Here is a 26,826-nt window from a genome sequence, read left to right on the forward strand (position 1 = left end):
TTCAGCATGACTGGTTGAAGCTGAAAGGCCAGCAGGACAAAAAAATTCAGATCTAGAAGAGATTGCTATCATTTAGGGAGTTTTGTCCAAACAACCTATGCTTCTTAAAAGTGACATGGTTTTTAAATGTTTGGTACTATCTAGTCTTTCATCCTGGCCTTTGTTACCTTAATTAAAATCACCTTCATACAATTACTGAAAATACATTTCATAAAACTTATTTCCATATCCAAGGCTCAAATCTGACACACGTTTGCACTTTCCATTCACATGCAGCAACACTCAACATCTTGGACAGTACACCCAAATGTGACCCCTAATCCTAGAAGTATTTAAGGAGAAATCACAAGGTACTTTTCTATTATACAATATCAGCAGTATTTGATTTTGTCAAAATGATGTTAGTTCATCTATTTAGCAAAAGAATCCCCGGAAATCTGAATTGATATCACTGATTTAAAACAAATATTTACTCTGCAACTGCTGAACAATATCCAGGTATCATTCAATAGCTCACTTAACAAGATTACTAGGATTTAACAACAAGAAGTCCAATAGAACATTACCTCAACAGCTTCCCATCCCCACTGCCTGTACTTTGGATCGTGAGTGAGCCGCCACATGTACATGTAGGTCTCTATGACTTCTGGTCGTAGGATGTAGTATTTTTCATTTTGCCTTGTAGCAATGGCCTCAACACCACCATCAAATCTGAAGGCTTCTGGTCCCAGTTTCATGCCTAGACAATATAAAAGCACTGACTAAAATAAAGGCATTAAAAAAGGTTTCAAATCATGTAACATACCAAATCAAACCCACAAAATTACCAAATCACACTCGCCTTCTATGAGGCACAAAGCCGTATACCCAAAACCATGTAATTTATGAAAGATCCTGCAGCACCTCCTGTTTTTAATATTTTATAAATAATTTGGAGTAGGAGAGAGCTGTTCTTCACCAATGCTTTAAATGGCAGCTACAGTTTGAATGGCAATGCTAGCATTTCCATTCTGGAAGACTTCATGTAACTAGCAACAAGTGAAATTTTGCTAAAAAGATGAGGATATTTACTTTTCTATATCAAACTGGAAAATACACGCTGGCACCTGAAATGCTGCCAGGGTTATTTCTATAAGACGACAATAAAATCTAAAGAAATCTCCTGCACAGAAATCCACTTTCTTCATGCAATTCTATTGTTTGCAGCATTGTATGAACAGAACTGAGTGTAAAATATTCTTTTGTGCATAAAACACGAACAACAGCTATATTGATGCATAAATGAACAGATTCCAACTCTTACTTGTATTCAGCTATGCAGAAATTGGCATAGTGAAAAAAGCTTGTTAATTACTATTATGTAACTTTCATGTTAATTACTACAGGTGCACAGAAATTATCTACAAAACAGAGCAGCCATTTAAAAAGTTACTCTTAAAGCAAGGCAGCATTTGCTCAGAAAGGATGAACAGCTCTCACCATGCAACAATTTTCATTCAGCTTTATGCAAAAGTACCAGTGACTGCCTTTGCGAAGGCAAGCTGCGCAGCCAAAGTCTGCAATATGGAACTCACGTGTACGATCATAGGATTCATGGCAAGTCCTGGCAATTTCAGCACCCAGCTCGATGTGATGGCCTGTCTTGTCACTGGGTGCTCCGTCTGCTCCCAGAGCAAACATGCCTCCAGCAAAACAAGTGAGGTGTCCCATCTTGTGTTCCAGCAATCCGCCCTTCCACTCGGCGATGTACATCAGGCCCCCGCTTGACTTTCGGATGAGGTGGGTCTCTATGGCCTGCAAAGGGACGTGATTTCAAACCAAAGGTCCATTTGGTTAAGTGCAAAGGACAAAGCTGTCTTTTATGTTGGTTGTTTTTGCTCTGTCTTGCCTTTGCTCATAAAATGCAATGGATAATATGAGTCAGCATAACTTCAAAGTGAAGCCAAAACAAGGCAGATTAACATACATCAGTAAAGATGACTGATTTTGCTTCAACTTTGAGCAGTTTACAGGGTACATTTTACAAAAATGTTGGAAAGACCTACAAAATACACTTCAAATTTTGAATTATTTTAGTTTTTCCCCTTTCTACATTGAGCAGTTTCAGGTAATTTAACTTTCAATGGTGATTAGCCATCACTTCAGATTCTGTATTTCCCATTTGAATTCTGACTTAAAGGAGGTGGTTATTGATATAACTTCACGTAAATTATATGCAGTCATAACTCATATTCAAAACATTTGACTCAGTGCGTGCAGTGAATGATGTGAGGCGTCTGAGTCTAGATGGCATTCCCAAAGTCCAGTGGGTTTCCCCTCCCAGACTGAAATCCTCTACTTATCAATCAAGAGCAAGGTCTCACTGAGATCTCTGTAAAAAAACCCCTAAGCAGAATAAAAATACACAAATCCAGAGAGAACTGGAAGTTGGTGATGTTATCACTGTATGGTCACTAATTACAAAATCCAGGAAGGCAGCCTTCCCTTGTGGGAGGAACAGAATTCAAACAACAGAGGAGATGCAGAAGAGCACATTAATTAGAAGCCCACAGAGAAAGTAAGGTATTATTCTTTAAAGGGTAACGGAGAGGAGATAAATAACTCTGTCATACATTCAGTTATCCATCAGTGCTCTGGTCCTTCTGCTAAAATTGTAAGATCCAAAACCAGTACTCAACATGCATTATGCAAGAGAAGAACCATTAAAAAATACCACTAGAGACAACTATTAATAAAAATGCCAGGATTTTTAAACAAGTTTTATACAGAGAAAGTAGTGGTTGTAGTTACTTCTCCCCACTTAAGCATTTGTAAAGGTTGTTCCTATAAGCATGAAAAATCCTCTCTAAATTAGAAGCATCAGCTGAATAACTGTACAATTTTTACATGAGTATTTTTTTTCTGCCAAGAACATTACATTGAAAACTATACTTTGTTTTCCAGTAATATTAGTGCAAAGCACTTAGTAAGGGTGTTTTCTGCCCAGATCCAGAGCCACTATTAGCTCAGAAAACTCCTCCACCCCTTGTTTCCTCCTTGATTGTATGTTTTTAGCACTACGTATCTACTGGAAAACATACTTAAATTTTAGAGCAGAAGTAAATAATGAAAATTCCTGTGCTTTAAACAAATTCTGCTTTAAAAATCCTGCATAATTTAACCTATAAAAAGAGGAATTAGATGTGAAAGGGGAAAGGTGAGAAAAGACACAATAATTCTGTGGGAAATAGCTTTCAGACCTGTTTGGGCATTCTAACAGCAAGCCACCTAAAACCAAGTTCAGAAAGCAAAAACTTTAATGACATTTCATGTAACCTTTCAGCATGGTATCTCCCATCTCACCAAAACAACGGTTCTGAAAATAGGCAATAACTCTACTGGTCACTTAGCTGTTGGGTCAGAATTTATTTAAAAAATAAACAACTATAAAAATAGATTGATAACTAAATTTACCTATATTGCATTTTTTTTAGAAAGTAATGGCTGAAAAACAGAATCAAATATTACTGTATCTGACAGACATAACAGCAATGATGCACTTTTGAACTATCTGAACTAGATCAGAGTTGACTCTTGTAGTATAAAAATGGATTTTGTGATATCAATTAGTATTTGTGAGGTTTTTTCCCCCTCTTTTGGCTCAAGATTAGAGTTCAGGCTAAAAAAAGATGACTTCCAAGAGTTTTAAAATTATTCTAACAAACTGGTGTTAAGAAACTAACAAATTGATGCTGATTGATACCAAGAACGTCACAAAATAAAAATATATTTCCAATTTAAGTATTTGTGTTTAGTAAAGCAAATCATCTCGGTTTTATAAATGAGGTCTATTAAGAACTAGTACATATGTCTATTAAAAGTTATTTTATTATGTAACCACCTTATTTAAACCTACTATTATGAGGTAGTTATTAGATATATTACAGCCTCTCAGATTGCCTTGCCATGCTTTGTACAGTCCTGGGTCCCTGAGTGCTAGATAATACCTATACCAATGTGTATGTCTTTATTAATGGCATGCTAGGTCACTAAGCATTTGTACCTAGACATGAAACCTGAAGTTTAAGAGCAGGATGGGAAGGAAGGGTTACGTCCCCATAGGGAAATGCTACTTGCTGTCTGCAGTGCTTTGGGTGTAGTTCTGGCAGGGAAATCAAGTGAGTAAAACAGAATATGTAGTACGGTGACAAAGATCCACCCAAGTGAAAAGCTCTGTCTGGTACAATTGATTCTGAATTTCGTACTTAAAATCAATTTATTTTTATTTTGATATAATTACATACTCATTTCAAGGGACACGTTTATTTGAATTGCAGGTCTACTGCAACTTGCTCCCCAACTACAAATAATTCCTTCCTGCACTGTTTTCAGATCAGGTAGAGGGAGGTAGCACTTCTCCCATGAGGAAAGGCTGACAGAATTGGGATGATTCATCCTGGAGAAGAGAAGGCTTTGGGGTGACCTAGTTGTGGCCTTCCAGTACCCAAAGGGAGACTACAAGAAAGATGGAGAGGGACTTTCTACAAGGGCATGTAGTGACAGAACAAGGGAGAATGGCTTCAAACTGGAAGAGGATAGGTTTAGATGAGATATTAGAAAAAAGTTCCTTCCTGTGAGGATGGTGAGTCACTGGAATTCATAGCCCAGAGAAGTTGTGGATGCCCCATCCCTGGAAGTGTTCAAGGTCAGATTGGATGGGGCTCTGAGCAAGTGAAAGCTTTCCCTGTCCATGGCAGGGGGATGGAATGAGATGATCTTTTAGATCCCTTCCAACCCAAATCATTCTATAAGTCTGTGATATTTATCACTATGGAGATTATTATTTCTTCTTACTGTAATTAATATCCTCAATATAAGCCAATATACAGTATCTGAAAACAATCAAAAAAGCTAGAAGAATGTGGTCTTTGATTAGTTGAAAATACATCACTGAGGCATAATTGTTTGGAGCTGGTACACTTTTTCTTTTAAATAAATGGAAATTTCATTTCATTTCATTCCAGAATGTATTTCTGCAATTCAAATAGTAATTTATTTCTTTCCATCAGGTAGAGTGGAGAGACAGTGCTACAGAAAAGGCTGGAAAGAGAAAAAGAAGCTACAAATATATGTTACCAAAGGGAGCAATAGAAGATGCTACCTGGGAGTGGGAAAAAAAAAACTGAAACAAAAAAATTTGAGGCAACCTGATTTGAGGCTGTAGTGGACAAAAAAGGAGAGGGAAACTAAAGGTAAATAAACATTTTACAGATATTTAAAGAAATAAATTTACTACATGTAAAGCCGGTATGGCACACAATATGTCATGTACCCATAAACTCTCAGAGCCACAGTAACTTTTTACGGCTGATACAGTTCCTGGCAATTTTTCTTTTTAAGCTTTTACCTAAGGCTCTGCTTACAGATCTCACTGCAGTAAAGCCTTCAGCCAAATTACTTTTTTCTCCATCTTGTGGGAAATTATTCCTTTGATGCAACAACTGTATAAATGCTTGAGCACTCAATTAGAAATGCTAACAGTCCCTTTTACAGTTTGAATTGTTATTCAAGTGCTCCTTGTATTACTACTGGCATCTTTCTCATGAGTTTGCATGTTAAAATTATGCCCTTGCCTATCTGTCACAGTGAATGAGACATTAGGAATTGTTTCAACTACAGGATTGCAAACTGCACGTTGTGCCGGTTTGGACAAATTTGGAGGAAAATATCCCCTGATAGAAAGCAGGTTACAACCACCCCTCCCCCACCAGGTTTGGGAAAAAATGAATTTTCCTCGAAGGAAAGTGAAAGAGATAAAACTATTTATTTAACAAACACACAGAAAAAGGATAATAATGCTAAATAATAGAACCTCTCTCTGTGGAGAGAAAAACCTGGGAAAATTTTAGAATCCTTCTGTAGGTAGCCTCTCTCCTCCTCCTCAGAGCTGGGACGGGGTGGGGCCCCCTCCTCCAGGGCCTCCACCTCGGTGGAAAAAGTCCCGATGTGTTCTGATGTTGAAACAGTCCAAAAAAGAAGAAAGGAAAAAAACCGAAGTCCCAGGAAAACAAAAGTTCAACTCTCTGTCTCCCTCCGGAGAAAAGGAAAGCTGAAAGCTGGCTGGAAAGCAAGCAAGCAGGGTGCTTCCTCCCGCTCCTGCCTCTGCTGAACGCAGAGAGAGTTTTACCTGTGCCCTTGAAACATGGAAACAAACTGCTTTGAAAGTTTTGCTCGGTTTTTTGTCTCTCTCCCCTCTCAGGCTCAGTTTAAAGGCATAGAAAAGCACAAAATTAATTTCTGAGCATAGGGCAGCGATATGGGATACAAATCATAAAGTCACCCCAAGACACACATTTGTGTAATCTCTGTTATTGACAGCATAAAGGAGAAACTCTTCAGTTTTCCCAACCTGATCTCCTCCCCCTCTCCCTCTTTGTTAAGGCAATGTGTTTTGTGTTCTCTGCTTCTTAGCCTGTTCCTTAACCTATACATTATACTGCCAGTTCTTACCCTTGCTAAACTAAGCAGAACTGGACCCTCCTAATAAAAAAACATTCTCCTCCATTCAGTTCTTCACTTCTTTAAGCTTTTCACACAGCTTAAATGATGTCTCCGCCACCCCCTCCATCTGTCCCTGACTTGAGATATGTTTTGTGTTCTCTGCTTCTTAGCCTGTTCCTTAACCTATACATTATACTGCCAGTTCTTACCCTTGCTAAACTAAGCAGAACTGGATCCTCCTAATAAAAAAACATTCTCCTCCATTCAGTTCTTCACTTCTTTATGCTTTTCACACAGCTTAAATGATGTCTTCGCCACCCCCTCCATCCATCCCTGACTTGATTTTGTGATTGCAAAATCCTTCGTTTACCCTTTGAGTTGTTTAAAATGTATTGTTTATAGGGAAACACAGAAGACCCAGAACTGAATCATCTCACTGTTCAAATGAGTTAAAAACTAATCAGTAAGCTTATTTTTACAGGTGTTCTCTTGGTGGATTACACTGACAGGTAACAAAAACACTAACTGAGCTGCCTGCAGAGCACAGGTGGAGGCTTCTCAGGAAAAATGATCTGCTCCTCAAGGCTGCTCAATTCTAAACAAACATGTGCCACAGAAGTGTTAACTCCGCTGAAGGAGCTGAGATAACAAATTACAAACCTCAAACTGCAATGTGATCCCACAGTTCTGCTACCTCTAGCTCTTAGGCATTTTACCCCTCCTTTTACAGTATCTTCTTAATTATGATTAATGAATTTCAATGATTACTGCTTTTTTAACAAAACCCAGGTGGTTTCATTTCCCACCTCAAGATGTCACTGTAGCTGGAGATAAAACTGCCCTGCAAGACAGTTCCATATTTCCATACCTTAATAAATTTGAAACTTCAAAAATATGATTCTATTTCTAAATTTCAAGGGTTTATAATGTCAGTTTTGGGGATAATTACAACTCTTCAGGCATCTTCGTAACAAAGCACCATAAATTATCTCAGTTCAAACTTTTAATATATTTTTCTTCCCCTAGGAATTTTCATAAACAGTATTTTGATGATTTGAAGCAACAGTGAGGATGAAAGAGAATTCTACCATGTAGTATTTCCAATAATTCAAAGATGTATAATGTCAATTGCTTATTTATTTATTTTCATATTTATAGCTTGCACCAGTACATTTTATTGCTTTGAAACAGCACATAGCAGCAGGTCAGGATTATTGTGGGTTTACATTCTGTGAGTTTCTAAGTAAATTGTCTGTTTTCTTGTGACTTTGTTGCTTCCCTTACATTTTCTCTGTTGAGTTGATCTAACGCAATAGATACTTTTCTTTCTCAACCTTTGCAAGTAATCAAATTTATCCTTTACTGAAAATTCCAATGAGTTTACTACAAAAAGTTTATTGCTGGAATAGGAAGTTCAAGCCCTTGTTACAAATAATTTAAATACTTCTGCCAAAGAAAACTGGCGTCTTATCCTGAGGTCCCCACTGCTGACTAAACTGAGCTTTAAAAATCAAAACTGGAATCTGAACACAGAAGAACTTTCATTTGTTTAAACACAGTATATAAGAAACATTTTGAAAGCACCAAAGCACTTACTGCTTTTGGACTTTAGACATGTTATGTAGACAAGCTTACATGTGCAATGAAATATGAGTGCTTATAATGGAGGCACCTAAATTTTTAAAATGGAATCATTGGCAAACATTTAACTACTGTGATACCTATTCATCTGATCACTAAAAAGATAAGTTCTACGGGAAAGCTGACAATTTACTTTTGTCTGAAAAACCACTATTTTTTCCCCTCTATAGATCTATTAGTGTCTCTCAAAACACCAGTGCTCTAGCATTAAATGTACTAAATGCTGTGTGTTACCAGAAGGATAAATTTATCCATATTTTTAAAACAGTATTAATGGTGGTGGCATTAATCAAATCAAGTCACTCTCAAAATGTTACATTGTGCATGTTTTGAATACTCTAGGATAAGTATCTGTTGGTCCTGACAATTTTTTTTTGTTATCGGAAAAGGAAGGAAAAATAGCATGACTAGTAAGGACATGGCTGCTCTGACAAGAGCAAAGCCATGAGCAAAAACCATACAATTTTTCTCTAGACTTTTCTAGTTAAAATCCTCCTTAAAAACTTCTAACAACCTTATAGCTTGCTGCTTCTCCTGACAGTCCATAAATACACTAAAATTTGAATAAATACTTTCTCTGGTCCAAAACTTAAGACATTGTGCAGTTATTAGTAAATTATTAACAATTAAAAAAATCTGCAGAAGCCTGTCTTTAGCCTTTATGCTTTCTTTATGTAAGCACTTGTAGAGAGTTTTAAAATTCTTGCTAAAGGGGAAATACAGTGAAGAGACTAACAAGGAGCAGCGAGTCCTCTGGACGTTCTCATCTGGTAAGTGTAATGAATCTTGTGTTCCTACATAATGCAGCCATACTATCACTATGTGCAGAACACCAGTGCAGCTGGATGATAAATATTTTAAACATGACAGCTGACAAAAATGGCGTCTTTATTGAGCACATTTAAGTTACATTCAGTTAAGTTGCCTCCTGCCTCCTACACCAAAAAAAACCCCAAAACAAAGTATGCAGTGGGAATGCTGAGTACCAACTGTTTCATTCTAAGCTGGGCTGCTATTGCAGCATCCTGCCTGCCCCTTCATGTATTTTCTTCAATGCCAAGAAGTGCTCAAGTATTGAACGTTCAAGTCATTAATCATTTTTAGCTTTACCCAGTATGACAAACCATTATATTTGAGTTGTTGCAGTTCTCTCATTGTCCACATCAGTTATGCAGTTTTTAAGATCACTACGATCACAAAGCAAACCACTTCAAGCAGCTTAATGGAGACTGCAGTCAGCACAGACCAGCCAGCAGACTATCACCTCAGTTAAACAGATCCTCACGAAACTCCAGAGATGAAAAAGGCTTATCATGTTTTCAGTTTGCTAACAACACTTTGTTTTCCTTCTCCTTTCAATGAGAAAGGAGTCTCCATGGATTTGTTTAATTTATCTGAAAGGCTGAAAGCAAGTGCTCTGAAAAATATTCACTACTTAATGCTGACAGTTAAATATACCCCAAATACCCCAGTCAAAATCAAAGCTTCCCGTGGCAGTGTGCAAACTGAGTATATATCAAAGCTAGGCTACAAAGTTAGCAATGTGCCAAAAAAAAAAAATTAAATCCTCAAAAAAGTAATTTTATGTATTTTCTGTCTGAATACTCAAAATCCTGAGGCAAAAAATTACTTTTTCCCATTTTGATACCCACAGAATTTTACTGCATTTACAGCATTGCTTAATTGTGCAACCCAGCCTAGCAGCAATTTGTGGAATGCTGTTGAAATCTGGCAGAGTGGCTGTGGCACTGCTTCTCAACACGTGTTCTTCTTTTGGCCACTTCCATTGTTTCTACTTCCATGTGCTATGTTCTGCAGAAATCACTTGTCTTTTTGTTAGGATCTTGGGAGCAGCTGTTACCCAGTAAGAAAGAGTAAACAATCTAAATGTCTAAAAGTGAACTAGTTACCCTGACTCCAGGTAAACCTGCAGAGAGCAGCTGCTTTACCTCACTAAAACCAAAGCGCCACCAAAGGCTACACTGAACTAAGCTGCTTGGGAAGTGCTTCCCTCTTCCTGTGAAGTTCTTCTGGGATGAGTTACCATTCTCTTTACAGCCTCTTGATATGCTACTTCTCTAGAAATACACTGAGGAAGGGATGAAGGCAGCATCAGAGAGAGAGAATAAGTATATATAATATGCAGAAAGATTGCAGAAATGGCCGTAAATAAATGTAATGGGAAAAATTGGAAAAGATACCTGACCATCAGACACCAAGTGTGAGACTACCTATTTATAGCAATAGAGGGAAAATTGCCTTTCAGCTTAGAAAATGAGGGCTGACACATTTAAGAGGGGAGGATTTGATGTAGTTGCTTGTGACAGTGCTGTTGCTAGACTAGATATAAGTGAACCCACAAGTCCATTTTTGCTCTAAATTATCATGTTCTCTTCTAAACCTACTCAATTGTGTCTCAGAGATCAGCTCGTTAACTGAGAAGAGTGGGATGATTCCTGTCCTGGATACAGGCAAAGAGAGATAGATTATTCTATTGAAGTTATATCCTCAAAATATAGATAAAACCTGAATACACATTTGTTCTGTTACTAAATGTTGCATGCTATCCACCATTGAAAACAGTTTAAGAAGATCTCTTACTTCATGTACTATGTCAAGCAGGACATGATTTGTATTACTTTTCAAAAAAGAAAAAATAACTTACATTAAAAATATATTCACTCGTCTTTTTGTGTGAATTCTACAGTTTATGAATCCCTCTGATGGCCTTATACATTCATACTATGCTCTGGTATTCAAAACAAGACTATGTTGGTCCTTTTTCCCATTAGAAATAAACTCTTCAAATGGCTTCAGTCATATATGCATCCTCATGGCAAGCAGAAGCAGTTTTTAAATCTAGTCTGACATCTTAGTTATTGCTTTTAACTTAAGCCATTATATAATCTATAGGTGATACAAAAATTCTAAAGGAAAGCATTCCTTTTTTTTAATATGATTTACAGAACAATGTGAAAAATAACCCCTAAGCTCTATCTAAATAGATTTCAGCTTTTCACAGTGAACTATATAACTCACTATATATTTTCATTTGTGGTTTTTGGATAGCAGAAGATATTGAATTAGGCATCAAACCTTCACATCACTCTTTCAGAATTTGGTGGGTATGTGCTGGACTGAATGGCCAGGAATAATCATAATGTTCCCTTTGGCAAAGTCTGAAAAAGATTCTGAGAGCACTGGGGAAAATTTCTCTAAGAAAATACAAAGCAGACTCAGAATGCCCAAACCGTGCAGCCTTAGTCATAAAGAAAGACTGCAGCTTGTGCAGACACTTAAATCAGCTTTAATTTAGATAAGTAATGGATCGATAGCAATCAAGCCAGTATTAGGATGGATTTCAAATCAGGATAGTTACTCCAATGAAAAACCTGGCATCTCAGTGAGGCCCAACCATCCTGCAGTTTCTGTGAGGCTGAAACTTTGCTGCTGCTTCCTGAACAAGCTACTTTACAACATCAAGCTGCAATCCCTAATGCTGCACATACACTTCCAGCTTTGGTAGAGATGTACCTCAGTAATGCCATCAATCAGAAAACACTGGAAATAGCATTCAGCCAGCAGCATAAGGAAATCTGTTTTAGTCAGGTCCTCCCAAACACTAACACTCTCGTCAGACATGATGACTGGACTGCTTCAGAGCTAGTACTACTAAAAAATATTAAGAAAATAGATACTTTAAAACAGTCATATGCAGCAGAGCTCAGACCCTGTCACTGATATTGTCACATTCGGTAACACTGCTGAACAGGCAATTCTGCTCCTCCATCTGAAACCTGAGCAGGGAGAGCTGGTCCTGTAGTGTGGGGGCTGTCACCACTTCTGCTCCCTGCTGGGACCTCAATAAAAACCTGATGTTTTTAAACCAGTGGAAATAGAAGGCTAGAAGCAGCTTTGAGGTGCTTCAAAATGTCTTCCATGGTAAGACGAATTGATAATTTCACACACTTTGTTCTCTCAGTTTGGCTGCCAACCCAATGGCTGAGCTGTTACAACAGCACTGTTCTTATGTTACAGCCTCAAATGCACTCAAACCTAATTTAAGATCCACCTTTTGCTCTGAAGTTGAAACCACGCTAGCAGTGAAAATGAGGCTGACTGCATCCAAATCTGCACTTACAAAATTAAAGGCAAGATTTCCTTAGCAGAGGATATCTTGGTTGTCAAATTTATAACCACCAGGGATCACACCCTCCCTCAAACCTTCACACTTGACTTTCCTCTCTAATGAAAACAAAGATGGTTGCAATAAGCAACCATGGTTGTATTTTTTAATGCCACCACTTTTTGTGTACGGGAAGTAAAAGGAGAGTTATGACTTCCCTAGGGATAGTGTGTTTCCAGATATATGAAAGAATAAGCAGATGTTGCTTAGCATCTCAAAGCCTTGTCTACAGAGGCACTGTAGATACAGTTAATAAGAGATAAAATTCCTGGCTGTAGACAGCTTCCAGTCAAAACAGATGAAAGGATGGGGAAAAAAAGAAGGAATATTATTCTCTTTTTTAATATATATCTATATATATGTGAAAGCACAGAACTGAGAAAACAGGTCATTTGCCCAGGACTGGAAGGAAAGCCTGTAAATAAGAATTTAAACTGAATACCTCCCAAGTCTCAATCTGGTGTCACAAACCCATTATTTCTCCCAAAACAGCACATTAAAGAAATACCATAAATAACAAAACGAAGTGCAGACCAGGAAGATCATAAATAAAATACCATATAGAAATGTAAGTGTGAACAGTTCTGATTTTATAAAACTTTCTCTTGTGTCCAATTTGGCTGTTTCGCAGAAGCTGGCAAATATATGCTCTTGTACCAAAAAGTCATTGTGAAACAACCCCCCATTTTAATTTCTAATTATCTACCATAATACATTGATCCACGTGTGGACCACAGCCAAAACACTTTTCATGGCTGACACACATGAGAGAATTGAAACACAAGAGAGGAATTCCCTCCTGGATATAAAGGAAAAGGACAAGACTAATAAATACCTAGAGAAGACTCAGGAAAAAGAGTTGAACGTCTATCTGAGAGCTACTTGTAGATGCATTTTTTGTTGCTTATTTTATACTTGTCTCATCCAGAGACAGATGACTATATTGCAGTTAAAAAAATAGTTATACTTCAAAATTCTCCCCTTTCCCATAGTATCTGTATTCTTCTAGCACTTCCATTTGAAGAAGTTTTTTTTAAAACAGAAACTGATTCTTTAAAAAACATCCTGTGGTGGCAAATACATAAATCTCTCATATTGTGCTCAGAGCCTGTCTCTTTAGGATTATTACAGATTAGATTATTATAGAAGGGAAGATTTAAATGTCTTATTTACCTGAACAGCATCATAATACATTTTCTTGCCATCTTCATCTGTCTTGTCTGACATCAGCCATGCCTTGAGCAGATATTCATAAAAGCTATCCCCAAGCCCTCCAATGGAGACATGATCTTAACAGAGAAGAAAGAGATTGAACAGCAATTTCATCTTCAGCCAGGACAATAAAATACAATTACAGTTTGAAACAGTGTATTTAATGATCTATTTCTACATCATCTTTAATAAAGATAAGGCTGGAACCTCAGGAAAAACTTTACTGGTATATACAGAGAATTATTTCTTTTATTGCTATATTATTAATCTAGCTAAAGCACCATAGTTATTTAATATCCACAATGTGCTACAGGAGATCACGGCAAAGAAAAAAGCAATTTATACATGTTAATTCTAATTCATGCAGTCTATTCCATACAAAACCATGTCAAACTAAGTTCTTTTCTTTATTCTAAAAAGGGAAAAAAGTAGGAAGTGCTCTCTGATTTGATAAAGGCTTTCCCTTCTTAATGTGCAGGCATTGGTCTTTTAGTCACTAACTTTTCATTTAAGTCACGTCATTAAAAAATGCTTTTAGCTCCTTACTACAGAGTTGAATTTCATGTTATTTAGTGGTATTTCAAAATGCTGAGCAATAAGTTTAAAAATAATACTACATTTCTGAACATCTGACTGCTCTCAGAACTCAGCAGTGGTTTGGAAGGAAAAAAAAAAAGGACTTCACCACATCTACAGAGGATGGTTCCTGTGATGCTGCTTTATTCTGCCCTATGCTTAGTATGTGAAACGATCTGGTACTACAGATGCTGTGATTATTCAGTTGCACAATTTAGGACATGACTCTGTAAACACTAACACCACACAAGACAGTCATTCGACATCAGTTGCACCACTGATAGGAAATTTAGTGATGCTCTCAGCTGCTTGTACAAGATTGCACCCACTTGCTGTCCAGGAACCTAAAAGATTCTTGGCAAAATTTTTGATGGGTTCTCATGATTTCAGCCTAGATCCCCATAATACATGAAATACTACAACTATACATACATGTGAAGTGTTTTTCTAAGCTCCATTAAGTTAAGAACAGTAGCTAGAGGTTTGGTTTTGAAACTTCGTGCTGCCTGGTAAAATTAAGTGATTTGGCATTTATTGAGTCTTCAGTGAAAATTTTTCAATGTGCTTTACCAGGACTACTCATTTATAACTGTCAATATTACAGCAAAGGAAGGATCTACTAATTCCACTCAAAAAATCCAGGATGGAAATGTCATTACAGAGATCACACAGGAAGTCCCTGAGTCACATCACAAAATTCTGGCTATGAAAAAAGCAAAAAAAAAACCTGCATGGGATGATCCAGACTTATAAAGCGAAATGCAGAAGGTTTAGTGGTACTGAGCTCACACTTCCTGACACCTAACTCTGATCTTAGCTTCAAAGTTATGCCCCTGTTGGTGGAATTCAAAAGAACACAGAGAATTTATTTTTATACTCCTTTGTATCTTCTCTCCCTGGAAGGCCTCCTCGCACCTTCCAGAAAGGTTGCAAAGACATGCAAATGTAGAAGATACATATTTGTCTGTTCAAACTATATTAACAGTGTCCTTTTCCTCCACTAGCCTGTGACATGCAAAAAATAATTTAGTTTTCTGAATGTATCCTTTCCCTTTGCCTACCAAATATATTCTACTACCAAACCTGGGTTTCAAATGGCTTTCTTTTCCCCTCCATCCTCTTTTGAATGAGACATATTGAAATTCTGGGAAGACCACACCATTTTTTAATTAAATGTTCATGATCCAAAAGGAAAAGAGGTTTCTTAAAACAATGAGAACATTTCCTATGATCAAAGGCTGATCTTTGAACAGCAGCATTTAAATGACCTTTACGGTTTCCTAAATAAATTACCATAGAAACCTCTGACATTTGCAAACTAAATAGCACAAGCAGAGTTTCATCAATAATAAGCCCTGTTATTATATACATTATTGCAGTAGACAAATCCAATTGACGCATGCTGCAGCAAATCACTGTCAGTTTACTGTCAAAATAACAAGGGCTAAATGAATTTACAGGAACAATGGCAGACATCCAGCACTGGCCTTCACAGCTACAGCACTTCTGGAGAAGAAATGTACAGAAACCATTCCTCCCTCCCCACTTGATGTTTGAGAGAAAATATTTCTGTCTTGTACCAGTTAAGGGTCTTGGTTGTTTGGTTTGTCCCTTCTGTTGTAATCAGCTGAAAACAGCCTAGAAAAGCAATCCCAAATAACACATCTTTCAAGTCTCACATTCTGATCTTCTCTGTGGGGAAAAAATTAGTTGATCAGTGTTGGTGAATGGAGGCAACTGATATGGAAGAGATGCAACAAGATGGAACTTGTCTCTGCTGCTTCAGCATGCCAGGGATAGACCTGCATCAACATCAGTGCTCATCATTCACAGGCACAGGAAGCTATTTATTTGTCAACACTGCATGCTGTTGGACAGCAAAGCTCATGTACGCTATAAATTTTTCTGTGCGCACCAACAAAAACTGGCATTTCGTGTGAATGAGGAGTGCTTAAGATGCAATTATATTAGAAATATGGAAATAACAGAGGCCATAAGGCAGAGTAAGTGTTTTGACTGCTTTAAAATATATAAGGCAGAGCCACTAACTGCCTCAGCCACTAGAAAGATCTGCTCTCATGAAGCATCAAAAAGCTGCTTCTGTGGTTAACAGAAGCCAAGAAATGAGTTAACTGGACCTGGCTCACAGGTGCTGAGATTGTCTCTAACCAAACCCAGTGCCTATGGCTGTAGGATCAACATTTCCACTGGAAAATGTAAGGAAGAAAATAATAGAAAGACATGGACTTGCATGAATAGGATGGTGGCAGACTGAACCTAAACAGAAAAGTAGAAAAAGCAGTAAAGTCTCTAGAATCATGATCCTGCACACTGTGCAGGCTTTTGACATGGCGATCAGAGAAAGCAATGAACAACGAGAAAAGGCTCAGTCATCAGGAAGGGGCTAAGGAATTCAAGTAATTCAAGTATTTTATATACTTTTCCTTCTAATTTTGGTATCTTTAGTACTGATTCCAAGGGGATTATTGCCATGACACATTTCTGTTTAGTTTTCTTCCTCAGTTGGTGGCATTGAACTTCAACAGACATCACAGCTGGTATTAACTGGAAAGACTTGTCTTACTACTTTTTTTTCCTTCAGTGGAGGCACACAACTCTGAAAATGTGGAATTTGATTCAGACAAGCTGATAATGTTTCCTTACACAGCTAGTTCAGAGAGCACTTTAGCTTTTTGAATAAGAGACTTCTGTAGTCCACAAATTCCTTTCCAAAGTCATACATATTCATACATTTTCCTGCTTCCACAAGCCATACTGAAAGCTCAGAAAAACTGTATTAAAATACAGCAAGTAAGATTATTATTTGTATATTTGTAGTATTTTTTACATTTTATAGAACCTCAGATACAAAGTGAGTTTCTGTATGTTATATAAGTTCTTTATAAATATACACACACACACATATATATATATATATATGTAAAACATGTAACAGTGACTGAAAGAAGTTAACAACTGCAAAGAGCACTTTGATAGACAGGTCATAGTACCAAAGACTTCAGCTACTTACGCTGGCCCCACTGGCCACTGCTGGGATTCAGGTAGTTGGGGTAAAGGCCCTCTGGCTTATCCAGTCGATTTAGAACTTTTCGGATATTCATTACCTAGCGGAAGGTACAAAGCACTGAGCACTGATCCATTTTCCCCACAAAATACAAGAGCGTAAATATGCCTAAAAATAGCCCTCCTGATCTTATTCAACACATACACCCAAACACCTCTGCGCAATCATATCACTATTGAAGAAGCTGGTATCATCATGCAGACAAGTTCCTGAAAACCTCTGGAGTTTCTGTGTCAACTGTCAGCAGTGAAACTACAAAACAGGAGCAAGCTCCAAAGTTCACGACTTGCCATGAAGAGTATCTCCCTTCTCCACAGGATACTGAAATTCACTGAGGCTATTTGCCTTAACTAAGCTCAGCTGCGTCAGCATTATATTCCTTGTATACCTAAATCAGAATTGCTATTAAGCTTAATAACAATAATTTTAAATAATAATTTAAAAATATTAAGTTTATCACCTAGTGCAGGTGTGGAAGTGAACTGTAAAGGAATTTTGCCTGGAAAGGAGAGCATGGCTGGAACTGACTGAGCTTTATACAACCAGCTAGCCCAGCAGCAGGGACCCAGGCAGCCCTGAGCACTCTGCCGGCACTGCTAAGGAGCTCACTACAAATGAGATGCCTGGGGAAACAACTACAGTCCAGATGCTCAGCAGCTGGAGCCATCCAGCAGCACAATCCACTGCAGAGCACATGAAATGAGTTATACTGAATTTTAGAATTCACAGAAAAAGCAAATGTAGCAACTTGGGAGAATGAGGATCCTGAGTACTGCGGGCCAGAAATTGTAACAAAAGGGTACTGACAGCTTCATTATAAACCCAAGTGCCTAGAGACCCAGTGAAGTAGCTACTGAAAGAGAAGATAAATTAACTTATTCCAAGCTGCAGGAGGATTTCTGTTGTGGCACACAAACTGCCTCTTGCATCTTGACACTACTCATTGCCCAAATGCAGGCTGCAACGAGTCCTAGACCTCAATTAATAAGTTTTTCTATGAATACTTCCAGGCAAAGCTTATTCCAGTGCTTCGTCTTCTTTATCAAGTGTACCAGCCCTGGAATGGTTTGCCTTAGAGGTCTTTGGAATTGCAATCTCTTGGGGGTTTTAAGAACAGCTTACATAAACAGATTTTCAGCAACTTGCAGCTAGAGTATGATGCTAGAGCACGTGTAGGAGAACCATGGGCTAGGATTTTTAAGATACACACTTTCATTGTCTCATAGTAGAACAGATGTTATGCATTAAATTACCATAAAAGTCAAAAGAAAATTAACTTATATTGTCAATTTGTTTCTGGCTATTCCTCAGTGCTGCCACCCCCTCCCCATCCACTCCCCCTCCTCAGTTCAAATTTAAGAGAAACTGTCCTTAAATTTACCCCTAAATACATGAAAATTGATAGGAGTTTGCTTCACAAAATTTATTCCAATGCTGACAATGCTACTCCTGCAAAGCCACTCAGTCCTTTCCTAATAATAATTTTAGATGTGACTATTGCTTTTAGACCTACTGCTAAACATTTGGAGTCTCATCAATAATTAGATTAATAAGTTGATAATATCAACTTAATAATAAATAAGTTGATACAATGGGGCAGCTGCAGTAAGAATACAAAATCAAAACAAGTCTAAGTTTTAATTAGGAAATAAAAAGAAGATAAATGCTAAAGTGTAGTATGAAGAACGGGACTTGCTGGCTACTAGTACATCAAAAAGCAATGCAAAATTGTTTAGGTGGGAATTGAGGGAAGGAGGAGTTCTTTCCATGGCTCATGTAAATAGAAAGTATCCAGAAGACAATGTTATCAAATTTTGGAAGAGTTAGTATGCATAACAACGGTTTTGTCTAAGCATGTGACTTTTTTTCCTTCCCCAAAGAGAATTCAAAGTATATTTCTGATAGGTCAGTGCAACGGAAGGGCTTTCTAACCTCACTGACAGAATTGATATTATACAGCAGTATGAAGAATAAACTTGTTGAAATCATCATGGTGCTTTGCTTTCTCTAGACATCAGTTATTGTCCTGAATATAATGTCAGGTTTTGCTTACATCCCATTAAGTAAAGAACTGAAGAAAGCTCTACAGTCTGATTGTTTCATGTGATACTAATTTAGAACATAAACAGAAATTAAATGTTTTATGGGGCCATATAGAAGAATATACATCAGAATAATTTCGGAGGAGATTTTTGACTTTTTAATACAAAAACATGCCAAGGTGATTACAGAAAATGTGACAAATGCTTACAACTGAGGAAAATCCAAATCTTTCCCCATTCATATTATGAATATGCGATTTTCTTTTACAACATGATTTTGACAGAGCAGTCTAACCTTTTCAGCAAAGACAGGGTTTCCAGACAGGTGGCTCAAATGTACAAACTCCAGATGCAAAGTCCCAAATTCTGCCAAAATGCTGCTCCCGCCAGAGGCCCACGGCCAATTTCGACCGATTCCACTAAAACGGGGCGAAGAGAAAGACAGAAAATAATCATGAGCATCTATAAGGCAATGCTAATGAAATGTAATAGGCAGTAGCTATACCATTATCATGAGAAGATAATTAATCTACAATGTACTTTATATACATGTAAGGAACCATGCTTCAGCAGCCTTCCATGATTTCACCACAGGACCTTGAATTACGTCAGTCCAGCTCTGCTTAGGCTGTAAAGCTGCTTCTTGCAACAACACAAGTCTTTTAGCTCACAAATGTCTCCAATTCACTTATCACTGTATCATTTCATTGCAGAATATCATGTTTAAAGACACGACGAAAAACCACTGACTATGAGAAAACATTCTCATACTTTGCTTGTTTTCCCCTGTACTTAACACAGCACTCTCCAATTCTAACTCTAATTTCTACAGTGTAACTGTTTATTAACTTAAAATAATGCATATCTACAGAAGAGGCTTTGAGTTACAAGTACTGCATGCAGCATATCCTTCCTAATACATGAGAATTTAATAGGGTAGGATAAGTATGTATTGTCTGTCTGGGCACTCTTACCAGGATGAGTAACTTCAGTTTTAATTACGACCTAAAGATACTTCACAGCAAAATTAATCTTAGGATTTGTGTTGAGAATAGAGAAAAGCACATTTATTGCAAAATCCCCACTAGAAACTAATGCTAGTTGAGACTCGGGACCACAAGTCTACTAAAGTTTCATTACAAAAAGGTGGCTTTGTTTTTCCCCTTGAAATTTCCAGCAGCAATATTCAGAAAAAAACCCTGAAATTAAAGAAAAGCCAGCCAATATTCCAGAGCATCTAGGGGAATAATGACATATTGGATGGGAATATTATTAGGATAAGTATTACATATAAATACACTTATTAGGTACGGAATGTATTCCTCATTTCCAAGTTGTAAACAGCATTAAACACAAATGCATCCATATATAAATAAAATTTTAATTTTACTTTTACACATAAGCAGCCACTACAGTCATCAATTAGCAGTTGATAATAGGGCATTCTTCCTGAGTTAACATGTGACTCAAAAAACCCAAAACCAGCAAAAAACCCAAAAAATCATGATGGAAGTTCTCAGATATGTTAAGAGCTCATCTTCAAAAGATCATCTATAACTGAAGTTTAACCAATACAGGGAAATTAAGACTCCATTAAATCAATTTCCCCATTAACTATATTAACACAGTATTCTGAGACTTCTGCCAGACACACACAATAAAACCAAGTCATTAAACTTTAAAAGCAGAGAAAAGGCATAGAGAGCACAAAGGAAAGAGATCTGATGAGGCTCCCCTGGTTGACCGTAAAGGAGCAAGAGGCTGGGACACACGGAAGTCCTCTGATGTAAATAATTGCCCAAAAAGTGTTTCTAATCTTCATAGCTGCAGACCAAAATCAATGACACAATGAAATCAGGGTACTGCAAAGATGCACACAATCCCAATTTGATATGGTACTTGTGTGACTGAAACAGAACACAAGTTTCATGGGATCTTAGTATCTAATTTTAAGAGCTGTATTACAAAGATTAGTATACTTTTTACATAATGAAGAGAAACCCCACACCTGTTTTACAAGTCTGCACTTCAATCTACTGTGGCTTGGAATTTTTTTGAACGGTAACATGAAAGCATCAGATATTACAGAAAATAGGATCAAGGCGAGTACTGCAGACAACATGTCTGGAAGCCTCTTCTGTACAGTCTGAAGAACTTACAGACTGGTTATTCACCCAAGAACAGACCCCATCTCTGGTACACACCACCTCAAGTTCTAACTGCTGACTTCTAGATGAAAACATCTTGTTTCCAAATAACTCAGATTAAAAGAGCTGACACATAAAGCTCGCAGTAAGAAAAAAAAAACCCTCGGAATTTTGAAAAGTTACCATGTTATGGTGCAAATGGAAAAAGCACACATGCTTTTTTCTATCAAGTTTCTCAATCAATCTCAAAGTGAAAACATCGAGCTGTTCCTGCAGCAAGGCATCAACCAAAATTGACAGAAAATATAATAGAGTCCCTACTTGCACCCCACCCCAGTGTCTGCTGATATCAATACAACCTGCCAGAACACTTTGATGTAGTGTGTTTTGTTAACAAGGAGAATTTCCAGACACAGCTGTCAAAAGGATTTCTGCATGCAGCAATGTGTTTTGCCATGAGTGGAAGATTCTTCTTGTTTAAGATGGTTTGAAAATTACAAACTTGCATTCTTTACTCTTAATGTAAAAAAAAGTAGAAATAAACATCTGTGTTACATCTTACGTACTATTTAATGTAGCTTTCATTTTTTTCAGTTGGCTCAGCTGGTTAGAAAAATAAGGCATCAACATATTTCTGGTAAATCTGCAAAATAACAAGTTTATGTGTTGGTTTAGTGTTAGACATGAGCCCTGTCAAAACTGACAAGCTCATTCAGTAAGTGGTAGAACCCAGGATTTGCACTTCAGTCCCTCAACTATTTTTCATGCAACCTTCACCTGCGGATGTCTGGTATTCTCTCATATCATAGAATGGTTTGGGTTGGAAGGCACAGCAAAAATCATCTGGTTCCAACCTCCCTGCCACAGGCAAGGACACCTTTCACTAGACGAAGTTGCTCAAAGCCCTGTCCCACCTGGCCTTGACTGCTTCATGTCACAGCTTCTCTGGGCAACTGATTCCAGTGTCTGCCCACTCTCACATTAAAAAATTTCCTCTCAGTATCTAATCTGAACCTAATCTCTTTCAGTTTAAAGCCATTCCCCCATGTCCTATTACTAACTGCCCTTTTCAAAAGTCCCCCTCAGCTCTCTTGCAGACTCCTTTAGGTACGGGAAGGCTACTGTGAGGTCTCTCCAAAGACTTCTCCACGTTGAACAGCCCAATTCTCTCAGCCTGTCTTCATTGGATGGGTGCTCCGGCCCTCTGATCATCTTCATAGCATATCTTTCATCTTTGGGAGCAACAGAACAGGTAAGTTTTCCATATTCCCTCACACTGATTGGAACACTCACAGTAGTGCTTCTGATTCCATTTACTCCATCCTTATTTTAAGATGATAGTCCAGTGTGCACTATGCAGACAGTCAGCTCCTCAAGAGACATTACTAGAGACCAGGAAATACTCAACAGAGCTTTCAGCATACAGAATGTGAGAGATTTCACACTCGGATCATTTGACTTTTGTTTAACAGTATCTTGGCTTAAAAAAATCCCAAGGAAATGAAAAGGGTGCTCTTTTTTCAGCCCTGCCCTCCCCACCATCCAAATCCTAAATATTGTATACTTTTAAACAGAATAGAACTTTAAAAAGAGAGGACCTGAACAGAACAAAGTAAATGGAAAACAACATCTTTGTCAGGGATTATAACCAATAAGTACATTTATAAATTACTTGAGGTGCCCTAGAAAATAACATGCAATAAATTAACAGCTCAGTAAATCTTAATAACTAAGCATAGTAAAATACTGATTTCTGCCCATGCATGAGACAACATAACCAGTGCTCCCAACCCAGACATTTTTCAAGCTCTTCACCATTACTGTTACTAGGGTGAGCAGAAACTTCTGAAAAGTTACAAAAAGCAATGCTAAGTACCTATTTACTCTTCAGCCGTAACGTCAACGCTGGGTATCTCATTACTCTTCGGTTATGAAGTTATGCACTGGCTTCCTGAAGCCTTGAGATGCAAACATGAGTCTTTGGTGAAAGGTTTTATTTCTACTCTTAAGTTTTAGCAAACCTATGTGATGTTGCAAGTTCCTACATGGTTTTTTTTCTGGGGATGACCACTACTTAAGTCAAGAAACTACAGCAGCAATCTGAACCCAAAGAATGATCAGGGCAACTGGAGGATCCTCAAAGGGTGGTTTATGACTCTGTGCCAAACTTATGTGCAGATCACTCCTCCCAATCAAAGCAAAACCTGTAAAGCACTGAAAACTTTTTGCATCTTATTTTTACTCAGTTTAATAGTTTAATGTCAGAAGTGTCTTGTAAGCTCACAAATGCACTTTTCTGAAGGAGATGGAGGACAGCAAAGGGGGCCAGGTATGATACTCTTTATATTAGTTGCACTCCTTTATCTTGTTTTCTTTTTGTAATTTACTTTGCCCCCGATTTTTTCAATTTTTCTTATGTTGATACTCACTACAACCTGTACTAAGTTTCAGTCATCTACTGACACCAGAGTTAGAAACAAAACTCCTACTATACACTTCAGGAAGGAAAGGGGGAAGGAGACACACTACTCAAACTACTTTGAAGATCCAGATGAGTACTAAAATAATTTCAGTTTACAGGGCACGATTTTAACCTATCTCAAATCACTGTGTCTAAAATTGTTTATTTTACACTGCATAAAACACACACAAAATTTCTGTAACATACTCATAGAACTTTAGGACTTATAACTGGTAGTATGTAAGTAAGACAAATTTGAAGTGAGGATCTGGATCAGAGAAGCAGGATCAGCACTGGTTTATAATATTTCTCACTGATTTTATAAATTTTGTTTCTGGACACTGAGTGCCACAGAATCTGAAAACCAGTGTTTGTAATTCTGCTGTCATTCATTCTTGGGAAACATGAGCCTGAATGACCTGGGCTGCTGGTAACTCAACTCAGTATTTTTCCAGCAGGCCATTGTAGGTCCATCTGTACATAAGAACAGAAAGTACAAGATCACTAAGTCTTTTAACATGTACAGAGTGTACCAAGAGAGGGAACCACAGAGGAAGTATTCAAAGGTTGCTTTTTTAAAAATTACTGCAATTCAGAGGCACAACAATATTTAAAAGAGTTTTAAAAAATTACACTATATCCCCAATATATATAAAACAGCAGAAAATTTTCAACTGAAAGGAAAAGCAAATCCTCAGGGAAACTGCACAAATACTTCAAAGGGTCAAAACACTTATCAAAATTCTTGTCATCAGTGAGCAGAACTGTTTGTCTCTGCAGACAACTTATTATACCCCAACCTTTCCTGGAGGATTGCCAGGACAGCAATCTGGAGGCAGAGCAAGAAGTCAGAATTTCAATATTTAATGCAAAATGCACCAGCACAGCAGAATAGTCAGTATCCTCCTGCAGACTTAGCCAGTAAAAAGGTGAAAGGCCAGAATAAAAGAGACCCAGCAGCAACAATGTGAAGTGTCCAAGTATTGTTGTTGAGAGAGGTTTTAGAATTAAATATGAAAATAACTCCCAACAGCCCCTTTGGACTTTACTAATGTTGATTTTTTTCTGTAAGAAACTACCCTATGATTGTAGGTGAAAATGCAAAATGCTATGAGAGAGAAATGAGAAGATGGCACTGAGAAGGGTCCATTGAAATTCACCAGAGCTGGAGCATGCAGGTTGTGCCTCCTACTACCAGCAACGCTGAGGGGCGAAGGAGGATCTGCCTGTAAAATACAGCTTGTGACTGGAATTGGTTAGGCTCAATCCTGTTTTAAGAGGATTTCTGCAGGAGCAGAGTGCTGCCCAGCCCAGTCTGCAGAATCTGGCTTATGTCACCCCACACCACCAGCTGCCCCTCAGACATCCAGGAGAGAGAGGAACCTTCCCAAATGGAGGTTGAGAAATAGGCAGAGAGTGTTGCACTGGACACACAAACTTTCCTGCAGCCTTCCCCTCCCAGCACCCCAGGATGCACTTAATGTTTCTCCTTGAGTCTCAACCCCCAAGCAAACGTGCCTTGAAAACTGAAGTAATGTGGAATTATCAAGGTTTTCCTGTCAAAGAAAACCACAAATTATCACCCGCTTTTTTCCCCAAAAGAAGTCTGTGGTCCCCAGACAATTTTGGAAGCATAGTATGATTGCTTTTCCATGTTTTAGTCTTAAAATTATGACCACATGCCGCTTGGCTGCACAGATGAAATCCCACACTGTAATTCAGCAGACAGACGCTGTGGGTCAGCTACAGGTCTGACCACGAGAGAAGGTGGGGAAATGTGAGAGCACTGCAACTCCACCAAAGGTACTCACAGAAATTAATCTCTTTGGGGCTTCCCTGATAATCAGTACAGGGAGATAACAGAATTAAATCACTTCACAGAGGAGATTAAACTGAAGATGGAGTCTTTCCTGTTAGAGAGTAAACCCAGGGAGACCAGTCTCCTACAGTTACCCCTTGCCAAGTGCCCAAACCTCAAAATTTCAATTAGCTTCACAGGTACCAGATGGGATTTTTAACTCTCTACAGGCTAATACACATAACAAAAGGGAGGACAGGAGATAAACACTCTGTAATGTTATATTTTAAAATCTTTAATTACATAAATAAGTTTTTTCCTAGCTCACAATTTATCTTTAATGATTTTTTTAGGAACTAGATAATTTTTAAGGCCTGTTCCAATCCAAACCATTCTATGATTCTGTATTTCAATCCAGTAAGAACAATCTCCAAGGGCACAATCCATTTTGGCAGAATTGCTCATTATTCCCATGTCTTCATTTTATAAAAAGTCAGTATGAATACATAGTGTCCAGTCACAGCATTTCTAATGAAGTGTTTATATATTGCAAAAGACTTCAGTCTATTTCTTTTCTGTCACTACCAGTCTTTCATAATATTTTAATTTAATTAAATCAACTAAGTCTCCTTAGAACAAATGAAGAGAGGTCAGTAAGCCATCAGGTTTTTCATTGACATACTCAGTATCTATTTGTGATTTTAAACAAAATATATTTAAAAGATGAAGTTGCTATAGAGCCATAGATGACACAAAATACATAAAAATGCTAAATAAAACTTAATTGCTTTCGGAACTTCCTAGGCAAATGATTCAACTCAAACCCCACAATTAATATGTTCTAAATATACAAACACACTTAACAAAAAAATAAGCAAATACTGGGGAAAAAATACTTTATGGATACTACAGTGGTATCCTCTGGGAGAGTACTCTAGGATAACCCTGCTTGAGCAGGAAGGTTGGGCCAGATGAACCACTCTGGTCCCTTCCAACCTGATCCATCCTATGATATGTGATCACCTAGCAAAGGGAGACAAATGGCAGCCAAAAGGATGATTCTGAGAGGCCATTTTCATAGAGTATCTAATGTTTCATGCATTATTTAGGATTGCCACATCTGAGAATACTTTCATAAGAATAATTTTTTGGATTGCCCTGAATGGAACCATTTGTCAATGTGTCACAAAAAAAAAAA

General features: G+C 37.7%; 1 protein-coding gene across 1 annotated transcript in view; it reads right to left on the bottom strand.

The window, feature by feature from the left end:
- Window positions 1–26,826, bottom strand: part of MAN1A1 (mannosidase alpha class 1A member 1) — a 105,709-nt gene that overhangs the window by 9,408 nt on the left and 69,475 nt on the right. The window contains exons 5-9 of the mRNA XM_017739648.1: window positions 19,518–19,641; window positions 17,127–17,220; window positions 13,481–13,596; window positions 1,575–1,794; window positions 567–739 (exon numbers count right to left, since the gene is read on the bottom strand). Of these exons, the coding sequence (XP_017595137.1) occupies window positions 567–739; window positions 1,575–1,794; window positions 13,481–13,596; window positions 17,127–17,220; window positions 19,518–19,641 (727 nt within the window). The remainder of the gene's footprint in view (window positions 1–566; window positions 740–1,574; window positions 1,795–13,480; window positions 13,597–17,126; window positions 17,221–19,517; window positions 19,642–26,826) is intronic.

Source organism: Corvus brachyrhynchos, unplaced genomic scaffold (genome assembly GCF_000691975.1).
Source record: "Corvus brachyrhynchos isolate BGI_N302 unplaced genomic scaffold, ASM69197v1 scaffold14, whole genome shotgun sequence".
Lineage (NCBI taxonomy): Eukaryota > Metazoa > Chordata > Aves > Passeriformes > Corvidae > Corvus > Corvus brachyrhynchos.